At 33.7% G+C, this 16,801-nt stretch overlaps 1 protein-coding gene across 10 annotated transcripts in view; it reads left to right on the top strand.

The window, feature by feature from the left end:
* Positions 1 to 16,801, top strand: part of LRRIQ1 (leucine rich repeats and IQ motif containing 1) — a 217,662-nt gene that overhangs the window by 116,098 nt on the left and 84,763 nt on the right. For 8 of the 10 annotated variants that reach the window (XR_012380668.1, XM_073900570.1, XM_073900567.1 and 5 more), the window contains one exon: positions 4,658 to 4,759. The exons of 1 other annotated variant lie outside the window; for it this stretch is intronic. Coding sequence is in view for 8 of the 9 variants with exons in the window: in XM_073900570.1 (XP_073756671.1) it covers positions 4,658 to 4,759 (102 nt within the window). In the remaining variant the exon portion in view is untranslated. Of the gene's footprint in view, positions 1 to 4,050; positions 4,119 to 4,657; positions 4,760 to 16,801 lie in introns of those variants that run through there. One more of the 10 variants, XM_073900572.1, reaches the window with a different exon arrangement.

Here is a 16,801-nt window from a genome sequence, read left to right as displayed (position 1 = left end):
TAATTGTTATTCCTAGTAAGTTATTGCTTAATAAATATGATGGACATAAGCACAAACAGGTAATGACTGGTCTTGTTTTTATGGGGTTTTAATTTGTTTGTCTTTTTGTTTTTACTGTTACCTCATGCACAGAGGTAATTTAAAACCTGGTGCTCTGTGTTGGAACTTAGCAGATACCTAGGGAAGTTTAGGGTTTATAACTGCAGTGGAGAGCATCATGTGCAAGATGAAAGTTGCTGGTTTATTGAAAATGTGAGTCAATAACCTAAAAGTAGTGAGCATAATCGGTAGCAAGATTGGGAGGAGCAGGATGGAGGAAGAGAGTAAGTGCTTGAGTTCATTTGGAGTACTCCTTAGAGAGGATGAATTCTGAGTATAGGGGTTTGGGTGGAAAGCAAATGATAAGAAGTTTAAGGGCCAAGAATATAAGGACAAAAACATAATGTGGTTTTCCAACATTTATCATATTTATGCATGTCACATTTCAAATTTCATACAGTGAAGAAAAAATAGGATGAAGCAAACAAGGTTAATTATAAAAGTAGGACCACAGCTAGGGATAAGAATGATCTTGCAGCTGTTTGTAATACCTAGCATATTGTCAAGTACATGTTAAGCATTCAACAAATACTTGCTGATTTTATTTCAGTGATGAAAATAGCTTGAGACTGTGATGTTAACATTTAGTTATAGTCAAGAATGAAGCCAAGTAGAAAATAAGGTAGGCTAACTTTAATATGAATTGAGCACGTCATGGGCTATATAGCAAAGAGATCAGTTTGCATAATGATAAGGTAACTAAGGAATGAATGTTAAGGATCTAAAAGGAACAGTATAGACAAAACTGTGGCAAAATGAAGTTTGTTGATGATTTATTTTGTTTACTTCAGTGATTTCCAAAAAGAATTTGTAAGAATTTTGATCAAACATTATTTTGTTGTGTGCTCTCAACAAAACAATAATAAAGTCCATTTAAATAGTAACATTCTGGAGGGTCAAGACCCTCCTTATTCTCCACTGAATTCCCAGAACCTGATACCATGCCTGGCATACGGTAGATGTTCAATAAATAACTATTAACTGAGTCAGCAGTAAATTAGATAAAAGTAACTAAATACATTTGACTATGTGTGTGTATGACTGGGAGTGTATATTACAGTCATTTAAATATATGTTTCTATTTGGGAAGACAAATTTAAATTAGTAAATAATACGCCTTATAAAAATGGAATAGAGGGGTGCCTAAGTGGCTCATTTGGTTAAGTGTCTAACTCCTTATTTCAGCTCAGGTCATGATCACAGGTTTGTGAGATGGAGCCCCGTGTTGGGCTCTGCACTGGGCATGGAACCTGCTTAAGATTCCCTCTCCCTGCTGGAGGGTATTATGCTGAGCGAAGTAAGTCAATCAGAGAAAGACATGTATCATATGACCTCACTGATATGAGGAATTCTTAATCTCAGGAAACAAACTGAGGGTTGCTGGAGTGGGGGGTGGGTGGGAGGGAGGGGGTGGCTGGGTGATAGACATTGGGGAGGGTATGTGCTATGGTGAGCACTGAATTGTGCCAGACTGTTGAATCACAGATCTGTACCTCTGAAACGAATACCTCTGAAACAAGTGTTAACAAAAACAGTAGGAAGAGAAAAATGAAGGGGGGTAAATTGGAGGGGGAGACGCATCATGAGAGACTATGGACTCTGAAAAACAAACTGAGTGTTCTAGAGGGGAGAGGATGAGGGGGATGGGTTAGCCTGGTGATGGGTATTAAAGAGGGCACATTCTGCGTGGAGCACAGGGTGTTATATGCAAACAATGAATCATGGAACACTACATCAAAAACTAATAATGTAATGTATGGTGATTAACATAAAAAAAGAACAGATTGGATATGTATAAATAGAGAGAAATCTGGAAGGCAAATTAAAAAAAAAAAGATTTCCTCTCCCCCTCTCCCTCTGGCCCTACCCCTCCTAAAAATAAATAAATAAATAAATAAAATGCTGAAGTACAGCTAGTCATTCAGCCTTAACTTAAAACATTTTACAGCACTCCTGTACTTGTATGTACTTGTACAGACAAAAATGGATGAGAAGAAGATTTTTATACATGAAGTTAACAAGATCAACCAGTGAGCTAAGATTAGGACTATAGGAACTGAAAAGGGATTATACAGAGGATGAAATAATTTTAAGGATATTCTAATGCCTAAATAAAGTTATGTTACTTAAATGAGATAATGAAGTACAGAGCCACATGCATAATAGAAACTCAGCTTCTTTATGGGTTTCTATAAATGTTTTATAAAAATGTGTTTAAAACCTAATTCCCAGACATTGGGCAAGTCATACTGGGAGATAAAAGATTTTAAAAACAGCAACATAGGTCTGCCATTGATGATCTCAAAGGAGTAGATTTAAATGTACAAAACTGATTTTATAAGGCAAGAAAAGCTATCATTAGCTGTACTCTTTACAATAAACTTGTCCCTTGACCTTCCTACTTGACTTTGTATTTTTTGAGGTAAGAGTAGTATCTTACTTCACAGTGATATTTCCAGGGACTATCAAAATCAAGTGATTTTTTTCCCCCATCTAGAATTACTGTGTTTCTGGTTTCTTATCATTATCCCTTTGCAACTTGCATTACTGTAAGTTTTAAATAAATTTAAGGTTGCAATCACGATGTTTTAGAATGAAGGGTATTGAAAATGTAGTACTCTTTATGTGCCCCTGATGAATAAAATTATCTTTTTGAGTAAATTGAGCTAGGTAACTCTCCTAAATACTTTATATGTATTATTTAATCTTGATAATAATATGAGAAAAGTGCTATTGTTATCTCTGTTTTACATATTGACATATTACATATTACAATCAAGTCATGAAGAGACTGTTTGCCCAAGGGAATACCAAGGAATTTATAAAAGATCCACAGCTATTAAGATCCATGTCCTATATCAATAAAATGAATAAGATGAAGCCAATTATGGATCCATCAATTAATATCCTATATACCCCACCTTATTCTATGCAGGATTTAAGATATTTTCCAAAAATAGAATTTCCAAGTAGGATATATTATTGTTATTTCTGTTGTGATTATGTATTTACTAACTGCCATTTGTTGAGCACCTCCACTTATGTAAACATGAGTCTTGATGCTTTACATACATTATTTCATTATTTCTCACTGTAGTATTTCAGAGTCAATATTACTGCTCTTGGACAGAGAGGGGAAAGGCAGAGGGTAATAGTAATTTGTACAGTCATACAGCTAGTAAAAGTTGGGGCTTGGGTCTCACCCAGGTCTGTCAAATTGTAATGTCTTTGCTCAGGAAATACATAGATCAAATAGAAAAGCAAGCAGAGCAGGAGACTGTGTAGAAAGATCAGTTGGTTATAAGGTATCATACAGAATAAGAAGCCCATGGTAATCTGTCTTCCCTGACTGACTAATGTTCCTTTGACATGTCAGTATGTTTTTTTGTAAATGGCTTAGATGATATATAATATGTATTCTATTAAATGTATATACACAGGGTTTTAAAAATTTTGTTATTCTTATTGATAATTCATGTTGAATTCATATAGAAGTACCCAACTCTTATAATACCTTAGGTCACATATGATTATGATGTATGCCCAAATATTGACTAATATTTTCCCTAATCTTGAGAACCATGTAAATCATGCTTAATAATGACAAATTATTGCTAGACTAATGGAAATCTTCAGTTTCTACATGCTTGAAAAATAACTCTAGTTAACATTCTAAAAAATATACCACCTTAGCTTTTAATTTTAAAATATGTAATTTGGGCTTTATACTATTTAAATCCTACTTTTCCATTTAGCATATTCAATTACATATTGCATTAGACATTAATTAAGCAAAGATTCTTAAAGTCTCCTTTTGTAAGATGATGTAAGGTATTAAGAAAATATATGTTGCCTTAACCTGTGGTTTTATGTTAACCTACTTTAAATGCATAATTTTCTACTCTTTCTTCTACCCCCTGTTATTTACATCACTATTTTCTTTTCTTACAGTTCTTCAACAAACAAAAACTGCAACTGTACCAATCCTTCATTACCAATAAATTATAGGGCTCTGTGTTTACAATCATCCTCTTTATTTCATAAAATTAATAGGTTTAAAATGTTCTTGGCTATAAAATGTACATAGAATTTTTACAACTTCTTTGTTATGTAAATATAATATATTAAGGCAAAAGATAAACCATTAATTTATCTATAAAATTAATGAAATTATCTTTTTTCTATTTCTCATCCTATCAGTTGTCTTGCTTACATCTCCTATATCCCAGCTCCTCATATGCAGAAGAGAGAAAAATAGGGTATACGGTTTTTCCTGTAATAATGCCTTTTACCTAATTTGCATTTATGAAATTTTACTTTATTCCCTCAGAAATATCAGGAATTTCAGAAAGAAGCTATAATTATAAATAGTGAAGCAATTCCTCAAATAAAAAGATGATGGCATAACTTTGTATTAAGTATTGACTATGTACTTAATCAGATAACCAAGAATATATGAATGGTTTGTTACTATGTTTACTATCATAAAAAAATATAGCCGCTCCAGAGAAGGAATAAGCCAGAGCTGAACTTTTGTCTTACCTTGCTTTTTGTCTAGATCCCATGGTTTGCCTAGCATTATTCAAAAACAATGAAAATAAAGTTTCTGTTACAAAATCACCAAAAATGGCACAGCCCAGAAGAGATGGTTACTTTGAAGGTATGGTTTAATCATAGATATGTAGAAAGGTAAAAAATATAAAAATGGAGTATGGAATTGTTGAATCACTATATTATACACCTGAAACTAATATAAGAGTGTATTTTAACTAACTGGGATTAAAACAAAAAGCTTAAAAAAATAAATAAAGGGATTTGTAGGAAAAAAAGATGAAGATGTAAAAGTGTATTTAAAATAAAATTTTTAAATTTTCAATAGTCTGGAAGTACACATGTAAAAAATTATATATAAATTATAATTAAATAAAAGTCAAAATGCAGTTCTTGGAGCTAAAATACTAATTCAGTGTATTGATTCATTAGCACACTAGTTTAGTATTCGCATCAGTGCTTATATAACTTTAAATTTCTTATATTTTATGTGAAACTCTTAAAAAGCTCTTTCATCAGTATAAGTAATTTTATTTAAATTTTACACTGATAATAATACCCTGTATCAGTGGAAGTGAACCCATGTGGAAATGATATTCTAATATATTTACTGCCAATATACACAAATTGCATTATATATTATAAATTAAACTCTGGAATTTTAAATATTTTGCTATATTTGAAGCTTGCCTTACTCACTTTTGGGGAAAAGGTTTTACACATCTAAAGGGCAGATTATATTTCTGATTTCAACATTTGGAAGAATTATAGACACATTATCAAACAAATATTTAAATATATCAGAGAAATAAACATGACATAATAAGTTTGCCATTGCTTTCTCTTTAATGTTAAAATGTTCATAATTTTATCTATACTTTTGGATTATAATTTCTAATAGGAAAATATATTTGAATGGAAGTGGGCCACTTAGAATTTTTAATACTTTGTCTTCTGTACATTTTAAATCTTAAAATTTATGCATTATTATAGCATGATTGCGAATAGTTACTTTAACATTTCTATTCAGTAATGTCTCAAACCAAAGAAAATTTGATTAACACCAATTTTATACTTTTCTAGAGATGCCTATTAAATACATAGCAGTGGGAGGACATGGGTCTAGAGTTTTCTTCAAAGTATGTAGCAATAAATATATACAGAAGAAGATAGGCAGAACAGGTGTAGCAAAATACTGAAATTGTCTGATCAGTAGATGATAGGATATGGAGGTTTGTTCTACCATTCAGTTTTTTTAATATTAAAATTTTTCCTTGGAAAAACATTTTAAAAATTTGGTGGGCATTGAAGGTGTCAAAAACCAGTATTTCAAAAAAATACTTATCAATTAGTATTTTAATACAATTAAAATATGTTTTCAATATAAGGCTTGGGTTTTGAACAGTCAGTTATCTTATTACAATCTTAATTTCACCATTTCACTATAAAAGAAAGAGTAGAAGACCTACTAAAATCAATAACAATTGCACAGATATTACCTGTTAAATAGAAGTATTTTTACTTTAGAAAGGCAGTGCCTGGTAAGAAAGATAACTGGGGCATTTTTTGCCCTTTAAATTAGCATGCATCTCAGAATCAGAAGGGAAAAATCTATCCCAGCATGTTCTGCATTATCTCTTGTTCTGTGAAATGTGAAGACGTGTTATCATCTAGAATAGTATATATGAATGTATGGTATATTTACGGATTTGTGTACTAATATAAAATATACTAGGAATAGTTCAAATAGCAATAGAAAGAAAGTGGCCTGTAGAACATGGAACATTTCTACCTGTGCTTCATGATATGAAGTTATATGTTTTTGTTTACTTTCCCCCATATGAAATGTGTTTAGTTTACTTTTTTTTTTTGCAACCTCAAGTACATTTGGCATTTCATTCATTTCACTTAATGGTCATTATGTATATACCAGATATTCTAGTGACTGATAGTTATTTTCAGGGTTGTTGGTTTTTTTTTTGTTTTGTTTTGTTTTTAAGGAATGGGCTTGGCAAAAACAGTTGTACATGGAAGAACCTTTTTTCTTCAACCAGTATGTTTATTTCTGCCTTCTTTTTTTTTAAGAGGAAAAAGTGAGGCAAAGGTAATTTGATCATTGCTGGCCAGGCTGAATCCCATGGTATCCTTACTACTGCTCTGGCCTCACAAGCCTCCTAGACTCCCACTATTTTGTAACTGGCCAGAAAGACCAGTCAGCTTCCACATTAGTAGTCTGATTCACCCCAGTTTCCCAGTAGAGGGCATATTTTAAAATCAGGTCTTTGGAGGTATAATATCAATTATATAAAATGTACCAGATTTAAGAGTACAATTCAATCAATTTCAATATATTTGCAGATACACAACTATCACCACAATCTCATTTTAGAATATTGGAGGGACTTTTCCCTTAAAAAATCCAAATAAAATTAATAGTTGGGCATCTTACACCCCCCCCCCCCCGCCCCACGAAAGTGAGGGAGATCAGAATTAAACTTCATTGTAGGTTTAGATTGAGTGATTCTATGTGGAACAGTATCTCAGCTCAATGGCATGCCAGCACAATCGTATTATTTCCTTTTGTTGAAATTAGATGATAGTATTATTTGACTATTTCTCTCTGTTCCCATTTATTTTATAATAACATCTGTTTTTTTAAAAGCTGAACTTAAAAATACTTTCTTCTCTACTTTGCAATATTATCTATGGGAGTTTCCATGATTTCTCTTGTAAATTGTACTAAAATTCTTTGATTATTATTGCTGCTTTTTTCTGAATGTCACCAGAAGAAGAGAGAGGATGGTGCATGTCCTCTATTAGGCAAAAAAAAAAAAAAGGCACCTAAATTTAAGGAATATTTAATGAACTATCAAATTATATTAAATGATGTAAGGTGAAGAATCATCCCTTTTAACAGACCATGTTTTACAAAATATCCTTCTTTTGTTTTGTTCCAACTTTTTAATTCTAGTTAGTTAACATACAGTGTAATAATACAGTGTAATCACTAGAATTTAGTGATTTATCACTTACATGTAATACCCAGTGCTCATCACAAGTGGCCCTCCTTAATACTCATCACCCATTTAGCCCATCATCCCACCCACTTCCCCTCCAGCAACCCTCAGTTTGTTCTCTATAGTTAAGAGTCTCTTATGGTTTGCTTCCCTCTCTTTCCCCCCACTTCCCCTATATTTATCTGTTTTGTTTCTTAAATTCCACATATGACTGAAATCATATGCTATTTGTCTTTCTCTGACTGACTTGTTTTGCTTAGCATAATATACTTAGCTCCATCCACATATTTGCAAATGGCAAGAATTCATTCTTTGTGATGACTGAGTAATAATCCGTTGTGTATATACCACATCTTCATTATCCATTGACATTTGGGCTCTTTCCACAATTTGGCTATTGTTGATAATGCTGCTATAGACATTGGGGTGCATGTGTCCCTTCGAATCAATATTTTTATATTCTTTGAATAAATAACTAGAAGTGCAGTTGCTGGGTCATATGTAGGGTAGTTCTATTTTTAACTTTTTGAGGAACTTCCATACTGTTTTCAACAGTGGCTGCACCAGTTTGTAATCCCAACAACAGTGTAAAAGGGTTCCCCTTTCTCCCATCCTCACCAACATCTGTTGTTTCCTGTGCTGTTAATTTTAGCCATTCTCACAGGTGTGAGGTGGTATCTCATGGTTTTGATTTGTATTTCCCTGATGATGAGTGATGTTGAGCATCTTTTCATGTGTCTTTTGGCCATCTGTTTGTCTTCTTTGGAAAAATGTCTATTCATGTCTTCTGCCCATTTCTTAACTGGATTATTTGTTTTTTAGGTGTTGAGTTTGATAAGATTCTTTATAGACTTTTTTTTTTTAAGATTTTACTTGAGAGTGAGAGAGTGAGAGTGCATGCGCGAGCCTGATGGGGGGAGGGGCAGATGGAGAGGGAGAAGCAGCCTCCCTGCTGAGCCAGGAGCCCAATGCGGGGCTCCACTTGGTGCTAGATCCCAGGACCCCAGGATTATGACTGGAGCTGAAGGCAGACACTTAAATGACTAGGCCACCCAGGTGCCCAATTAGATTTTGGACACTAACCCTTTATCAGATATGTCATTTGCAAATATCTTCTCCCATTCTATAAGTTGCCTTTTAGTTTTTTTGGTTGTTCCTTCACTGTGCAGAAGCTTTTTATTTTGATGAAGTCCCAATAGTTTATTTTTGCTTTTCTTTCCCTTGCCTCTAGAGACTTGTCTAGTAAGAGGTTGCTATGGCCAATGTCAAGGAGGTTGCTGCCTGTGTTCTCCTCTAGGATTTTGATGGTTTCCCATCTTGCATTAAGGTCTTTCACCCATTGTGAATTTATTTTTGTATATGGTGTGAGAAGGTGATCCGATTTCATTCTTCTACATGTCGCTGTCCAGTTTTCCCAACACCATTTGTTGAAGAGGCTGTCTTTTTTTCCACTGGATAATTCTGTCCTGCTTTGTCGAAGATTAATTGACTGTATAGTTGTGGGTCCATTTCTGGGTTTCCTTTTCTGTTCCATTAGTCTGTGTGTCTGTTCTGTTTTCATGCCAGTACCACACTGTCTTGATGACTATAGCTTTGTAATATAGCTCTAAATCCAGAATTGTGATGCCTCCAGCTTTGCTTTTCTTTTTCAAGATTGTTTTGGCTATTCGGGGTCTTTTGTGGTGCCATCCACATTTTAAGATTGTTTGTTCTAGCTCTATGAATATCTATTTTTTAAGTTTAATTCAACAGATTTCGTTAATCATTTCCATCTTAATTCCAATTCTATCTTGGTTAATAATTTTAGGTGATATTAATTAATACTACAATTTTGGTCCATATTTTTCTGTTTATTCACTTAAATTATATAGTTTATGATTATTTATGAAGAAGGCATAAGGCTTACTGATAAAATTTTTATGCATTGGTCTTATTTAACCTCAAAACTGTACAAACAATCTTGAATATCTATTTTACAACATTCACAAGATAATGGCAATTTTTGTCTAGCTGCCAAATTTAGAGCTTTAGCCTAATGAAGACTGGGGAAACTGCTCCCCAGGTAACCTCATACATGTGCTGTGTGTTAGGTATCAGTCAGTTATTCCTATGAGACATGACTAAGAGCCTGAGAATTTTACAGGTTCAACATTGATTTACTTGATTTATTTGTTTGTTTATTTATAATTTATTTAATGTTAGGTAACTGTTTGGTTTACCCTGTATCACCCATAATCCCTACTTAGATTTCAATATCTGATCTTGCCTTAGAATTTGAAACACTTTCCTGATTATTACCTTAAAGATCTCCCAGCAAGTTTCCTTTTTTAAGTTAAAATGCTCAATTTAGAACCTGACATCACTCTTCTATAGCTATTACTGGTATAAAAAGAAGCCTAGCTCAATGGATGTAAGTCTAGATTCCTGAGTTAGTCTAACACAGTCTGAATCTTGGTTCCACCATTTATTGGCTTTGTGGCCTTGAGGGCATTATTTAACTTCTCCGTTTAGAATTGTTTTTCACATGTAAAATTGGATACTAATAGTACCTCCTTGTTGGGGATTACATGAATTCCTACTTGTGAAATGCTTGAAATCCACAGTATAAATATATAGTTAAGTCCTCAAAACTTGTAATCATTGGCAACAGTCATTTTAAAAGTATAGCTTTATTTTTTTTTCTCTTGTTTGCAATTGGTAGTATTTATTATATTTCTTGCTAGGTACTGTGCTAAGAGTTTTACTTAAATTCTCTGATTCAATCTTTTCAAAAACTCTGAAGAATGTATTATAACTGTCTATATGAGGAAACTGGTTTTGAGAGTTTGAGAAGTGATTTGCCCAAGGTCATACAGAGAGTAAGTGGCTGAAGGGGAATGGAGATAATTTCTTTATCAAAACAATGCTAGCGAAAATCAAACAAGATGCAGACACTGAAGGGCGAAGGTTCTTAGATAACCCTAAAATGTATATACAAACTTAGAATCAAAATATTTAGGAAAAAAATAAAGACTAATTATTAAATTACGTAAAACTCTGGGAAACTAATAATCAATTTTGTTCTCTATTAGTTTCTCATAGCTTGCATTAATATATATTAAGACACAGTTTAGTACCAACATGGTGATAAATATCTGATTTGTGTCTTATAATTAGCTCCTATCTTACCTAATATTATTTTAATGTTATTATGATAACCTAACATTGTTAAGGACCAAATCTATTAGACTCTAAGGGTGATCATGCTTTCAATCACCTGTTTTAATTTTCAGATGGATGAGAACATCTCCACACAGCCTAAAAGTAAACCTATATTTTTGCTTCATTTACTCTTCTTATTATTTATATACAAATTAAATGACTTTCTTGCCATAATCTGCTGAAATTTTAAAATTTGCTACTTCTAAACCAATGCCAAATTCAGACTTTTGGCTTTAGCCAAGGAAGGAAGCTAGACAAGTCAGGAAAAAAGTCGGATCTGGCCCAACAACCTTCTCAGAGAGGCAAGTTTTGTCTTAGCTTCACCATTCCCTGGGACATTTTACTTGATTTTAATGTTGGGTTTTTTTAATTCCCAGTCTGGTGCTGTCATCACTAGCATGCTTTCTATTTCTCCTTTTATAAAACTGAAGATTTACACATACCATATGTCCTTTTACATCATAGATGTTCAAATATTTTTGTATTAAATTTTTGAGCATTGAAGACATTAGAAGACCTTTAACTTCTATAATTTTTACTTCAGAGCATTTCTAATCATCTTTCTAACCATCTTCCTTTGTGGTATTTTTTATTGTATGATTACAAGCATTTTCTTCTCCAGCTTTCTTCCTTTTAATACCAGCTTAGGGCACAGAGTCACATAATGTAAATTGTTTTAAAGTAGGTCTTGTATTTCCATCCCTGTATAGAGTACTTGCTAATAGTGCCAACGTGATTAAATATTAAGAACTGGTGGAATAAATGCAAGCAACCAAAGAATACCTGAAAGTCATACTCTAAAGAAGAGATGCTTGCAATCTTATTTCTACTGAACAAGACTCAATATTAGTCAAAGTAGACAAGGGAATGAATATTCATAAAATCTGATCTGTCCATCATTATCTCGGTTTGCAACAATAACTATTCTTTGAATTACTATTTTCCTACTAAATTTTAAGCTCGTTGGTATTGATGGCCCTTAGGATAACACCTAATGCATATTTGATACTTTATAAACTTTTTTGGTGAATAAAAACACAAAGGACCTTTAAATAGCTTCAAATATAGATGGAGCTGCAAGATGCTTATATAATATCCTTGAATATGCTGCTTCCTTTGATGAACTAGATTCACTGTCCAGTGCATTGCAGGAAATCTCTTCACTTGACTGATTCTTGTCATCTCAAACATTAATCTTTTAAGAAAACTTTTTTGATTCCAGCTTAGAACACCACTCATTGTATTCCCACGGTATCCTGAATAAAATTTTGTCTATCATATAATATAATGTAATATTATATAATAGCCTCTTTACTCCTGCTTGTCACTTACCGCTTATATGAGGCATTATTCTATGTGCTTTATCTATGACAAGTAATGAAATCCTCACAACAACATCTTGAGGTCAGAAATAAAACTTTATTCTTACTAGAAAAGTGAAAATCTGCCTGCACTTACAAAGAATTAAAGATCAACTAGCAAAATCTTGTCTAATTTTTATATGAACTTTTTTTCTTTAATTTCTTAAGATGACTAATAGAAGAGGATTTGGGGAAAGTCAATAGCAAAATATAAAATTGAAAAGTAAGTAGGAGGCCCAACTTAGAGATAATTGTAGATCAAGAGCTATATTTTAACCTCCTTTTTAAAATTTAATATGGTAGGTTTTTATATAACTAAGTATTTAAAATCTTTCCATGACCTCTCACTGCTCTTGGAACAAAAGCTATCCTCCATATCATGGCCCACCTGACTATAAATGTCAGACCCCTTTTCAGTTCCTCAAATATGATAAGAAATTTTTTAGTTTGAGGCTTTTGTATTTCATTGCCCTCTGCCCTCCACACTTTGCACAAATGACTCTCTCATTGTTTAGTTTGTGTTTCCACTCCCATGAGAGGGCTTTCTCTTACAACACTGCCTAAGTAGCCTTTTCCTCTCTACCCAGTTACTCTCACACACAGCACCTGCTCCATTCATGGCATTTATCTGCTATTGCCGTATTTATTAATGTAAGCTGTTACATATGGGTACTTGAGTCGCTTAGTTGGTTAAGCATCTGCCTTCGGTTCAGGTCATGATCTCAGGGTCCTGGGATCGAGCCCCACATGGGGCTCTCTGCTCAGTGGGAAGTCCGTTTCTCCCTCTCCCCCCACCTCAAATAAATAAATAAAATCTTTAAAAAAACCCAAAACAACCTGTTACTTATATGTTGTTTTTTCCACTAATAGAATATAAGTTCCATGAAGGGAGAACCATGTCAGGCAGACCTTACACAGTTATATCCTCAGCACTTAGAATAGAGCCAAGTATATATTTGGTAGTCAATAAATATTTGAATAAAAAAGAAAATATGTTTATGTGACATACTTATAATTAAAACTCCCTAAATGTATTCTAGACACTATCATGCTATTTTAAATATAAGGCTCAGAATTATTTTAATTTTCTACAAAAAAAATCTGATTAGGAATTCAGTCCAGTAAAGCATGAAACAAACTGTAGTTTTTTAAAAAATTATCTATGGATAAGGTGGATTCAGGAAATGCTAATCCAGGGTCAGAGAGAAGCTGATTAAACTCTTCTTCATCCATTAGTTATAAATGGTTTGTATTTTCTGCTTCCCCCCAAATTCAGCTAAAAGAGAATATTTATTCTTTATTCTATAGTGTGTATGGGTTGGTGTCTATGTGTGTATGTGTGTGTGTGTGTGTGTGTGTGTGTGTGTATACATACACATCTTATGTATATATCATTTACATATACATATACACTTTATATATGTTTTGTGTGTGTATATATATATGTATATATGGTGGGTATATAATTAGAAAATGGGAGAAATGCCTGGGTGGCTCAGTTGGTTAAGCCTTGGACTCCTGGTTTCTGCTCAGGTCATGATCCCAAGGTCATGAGATAGAGCCCCAGGTCCTGCTTGGGCTAAGCAGGGAGTCTGCTTTCACTCCCTCCCCCATCCTGCTTGCAAGCATTCGCACTCTATCTAAAATAAATAAATAAATAAAATCTTTAAGAAAATAAAAAATGGAAAGGGATTACAGAGCTCTTAGAGTTCTTTGAAATGAACCATGGTATGTAGGCTTTGAGATGTTACTATTTTCCATTCAAAAAATACAAGAGGACTTCCACTTCCAGTAATAGAAGACTATGTAATTCAAGTCAATCCTCCTGCAGAGAACAACTTTAAAAGCTGGAAAAATTATATTTAAAGAACCTAATTGAAGTCCATTGGAGAACTAACAAGGAAGTTAAGAATTGTAAGCCAAGAAGGAAATACAAGGAGATGAGAAGCTGAGCAAAGCTTTTGATAAAGTCACTGGTATAGGTGAATTGCAAATAGACTTTCTACTAGCCTCTTGCCAGAAACAAACATAAGCCATCTCCAAAAATAGATAACATCAACCCACGCTTCAAATTATCTCTTCCTATGCAATATTCTTTCTATTTCTTCCTATGCAATGTTTGACACACTAATTAAAAAAATAGGCATAGAAGGATAGGAGACAACATCATTGAATAACATGAGAAACAATAGACAAAAATAGAGCCAACAAGATTTCAGATAATGGAAATTTTTTTTAATAAAGATTTTATTTATTTATTTAACTGACAGAGAGAGACAGCTAGAGAAAGAACACAAGCAGGGGGAATGGGAGAGGGAGAAGCAGGCTTCCCGCCGAGCAGGGAGCCCGATGCGGGGCCCAATCCCAGGACCCTAGGATCATAACCTGAGTTGAAGGCAGACACTTAACAACTAAGCCACCCAGGTGCCCCTAGATAATGAGGATTTTTAAAGAAATGTACATAATAACTTTTGGGATACAGAAGAAATTGAGAATTTCAATAGATATTAAACCTATAAAAATATCCAAAAGGAAAGTCTATAACTTAAAAGCACAACAACTGAAATTAAGAACTCACTGGTTAGATTTAACTACAGATTAATCAAAACTGAGGTGAGAACTACTAGATGGGAAAATAGCTCTGAAAGAAATATCTAAATTGAGGCATGAAATGAAAGAGAATAGAAAATACGGAAAAGAGAAGAGACATGTGAGATATAGCAAAAATGTCTCACACACATGTAATTAGTCCAAGAAAAGGTGGTGAGAGAGAATGGTGTAGAAGTAATATCTGAAAAGTTAATGGTTGAGAATTTACTGAAAATGATGAAAAACTTCAAGTTGTGGATTGAACCAAAAAACATATATACATACAAAGAAAACCACACTGCAGCACATCATAGTAAAATTGCTTTAAAAAAGGGATTGGGGGGGAGAACATTTTTTTAAAGAGCCAGATAAAAATGTTTATTATTCTTCAAAGGAGCAATAATGATGAATAATGAAGCTGGCTTCTAAACAGAAAGATGAAATCCAGAAGACAATTGTGTTGTGTCCCTCCCCGAATTCAAGGGTTGGAAGACCTAAACCTCGGATTATATTTGGAGATAAGGCTTTTAAGGAGATAATTAAAGTTAAATGAGGTCCAATGAGTGGGTCCCTAATCTAATAGGATTGGTATATTTATCAAAAGAAGAAAAGACATCAAGAGTATATGCTCACAGAGAAAAGGCCAAGTACGGACATAGTGAGAAGGTGGCCATCTGAGAGCCAAGGAAAGGCATCTGAGAGACTAAACTTGCTGGCACTTTGATCTCAGACTTCTAGCCTCCAGAACTGTAAGAAAATAAATTTCTGTTGTTTAAGAATCCAGTCTGTGGTATTTTGTTATGGCAGCCTAAGCTGACTAATACACAGTGTAATGCTATCTTCAAAGTACTGAAAGAAAATAAATGCCACCATGAAAGTCTATACCCAGCAAAACTTGTATCTTCAAAAATGAAAGCAAAGCACTCATGCTATCCGGTTCCCCACCTCCTGCTTCTCTGTATAGCTACAAGGAAGAAGGAGGAAAACACCTGGATTCCTAAGCTAAACTTCACAAAGAGGGACACCTGGGTGGCTCAGTTTTTTAACCGTCTGCCTTTGGGTCAGGTCATGATCCCAGGGTCCTGGGATTGAGTCCCACATCGGGCTCCTTGCTCAGAGGGGAGCCTGCTTCTCCCTCTGCCTGCAGCTCCCTCTGCTCGTGCTCTTTCTCTCTCTCTGACAAATAAATAAATAAAATCTTTGAAAAATAAATAAAAAATAAACAAAATAAACTTCACAGAGAAAGTAGGGAAAGGTAATGATTCTGGGAGAAAAAGCCCATGGCAACCTTTCTTTCTTTCTTTCTTTTTTTTTTTTTTAAATCTTTTTTTTTCCCTTGCTCCATGAAAAAAAAAAAAAAATCTATGCCCACCTACTTGCTACATAAGAAAATTTCTATATTTTGGAGATAGACAATAATCCTATCAAGGTTTCAGAGAATTATTACAAAACCTTAGGGAGTTCATCCTCAAGAACATTTATAATCTATCTAAAGAAGGCTATATGAGATTAACAATGGATTTGGACCGGGAAGTCAGGTTTGAATTGTGTGTAGATACTCACTAGCTATATGATTCATATCTTTGTTTACTCATCTGTAACTGGGAACACCAGTCTTTACGGGTCATGATATTTTGAGAATTAAATGACAATATAAGACCTCCTAGCTAAAGGTGATGGATCTGAAAACCCTCACTAAAATTTCAGTGAATGTAATTTTTATGATGCATACTAACAAATATAGGAATATAAGGAAGGTCCAACAGCAGTATAATTTTTTAGACCAGAACATAAATATATGAGTAATAGATAACAAAAGCTTAAACCAGCAATGAAATATGAGAACTATTTTAAACTCAAAGTTTCAAGAATTGGTGGTGTAAGGCCCAAATGAAGTAGTGTGAAGAGATCTGGGTTACCTGTGCAAAATTCTTGAACTTAAATTTTCTAGGTAGGATAAAACAGAATCTGTGTCACAGGAAC

The sequence above is a fragment of the Callorhinus ursinus genome, unplaced genomic scaffold (assembly GCF_003265705.2).
Source record: "Callorhinus ursinus isolate GAN/ISIS: 27379988/994484 unplaced genomic scaffold, GSC_fseal_2.0 scaffold14, whole genome shotgun sequence".
Classification (NCBI taxonomy): Eukaryota; Metazoa; Chordata; class Mammalia; order Carnivora; family Otariidae; genus Callorhinus; species Callorhinus ursinus.
The sequence above is the reverse complement of the archived record's forward strand: the minus strand, read 5'-3'. Positions and strand labels throughout refer to the sequence as shown.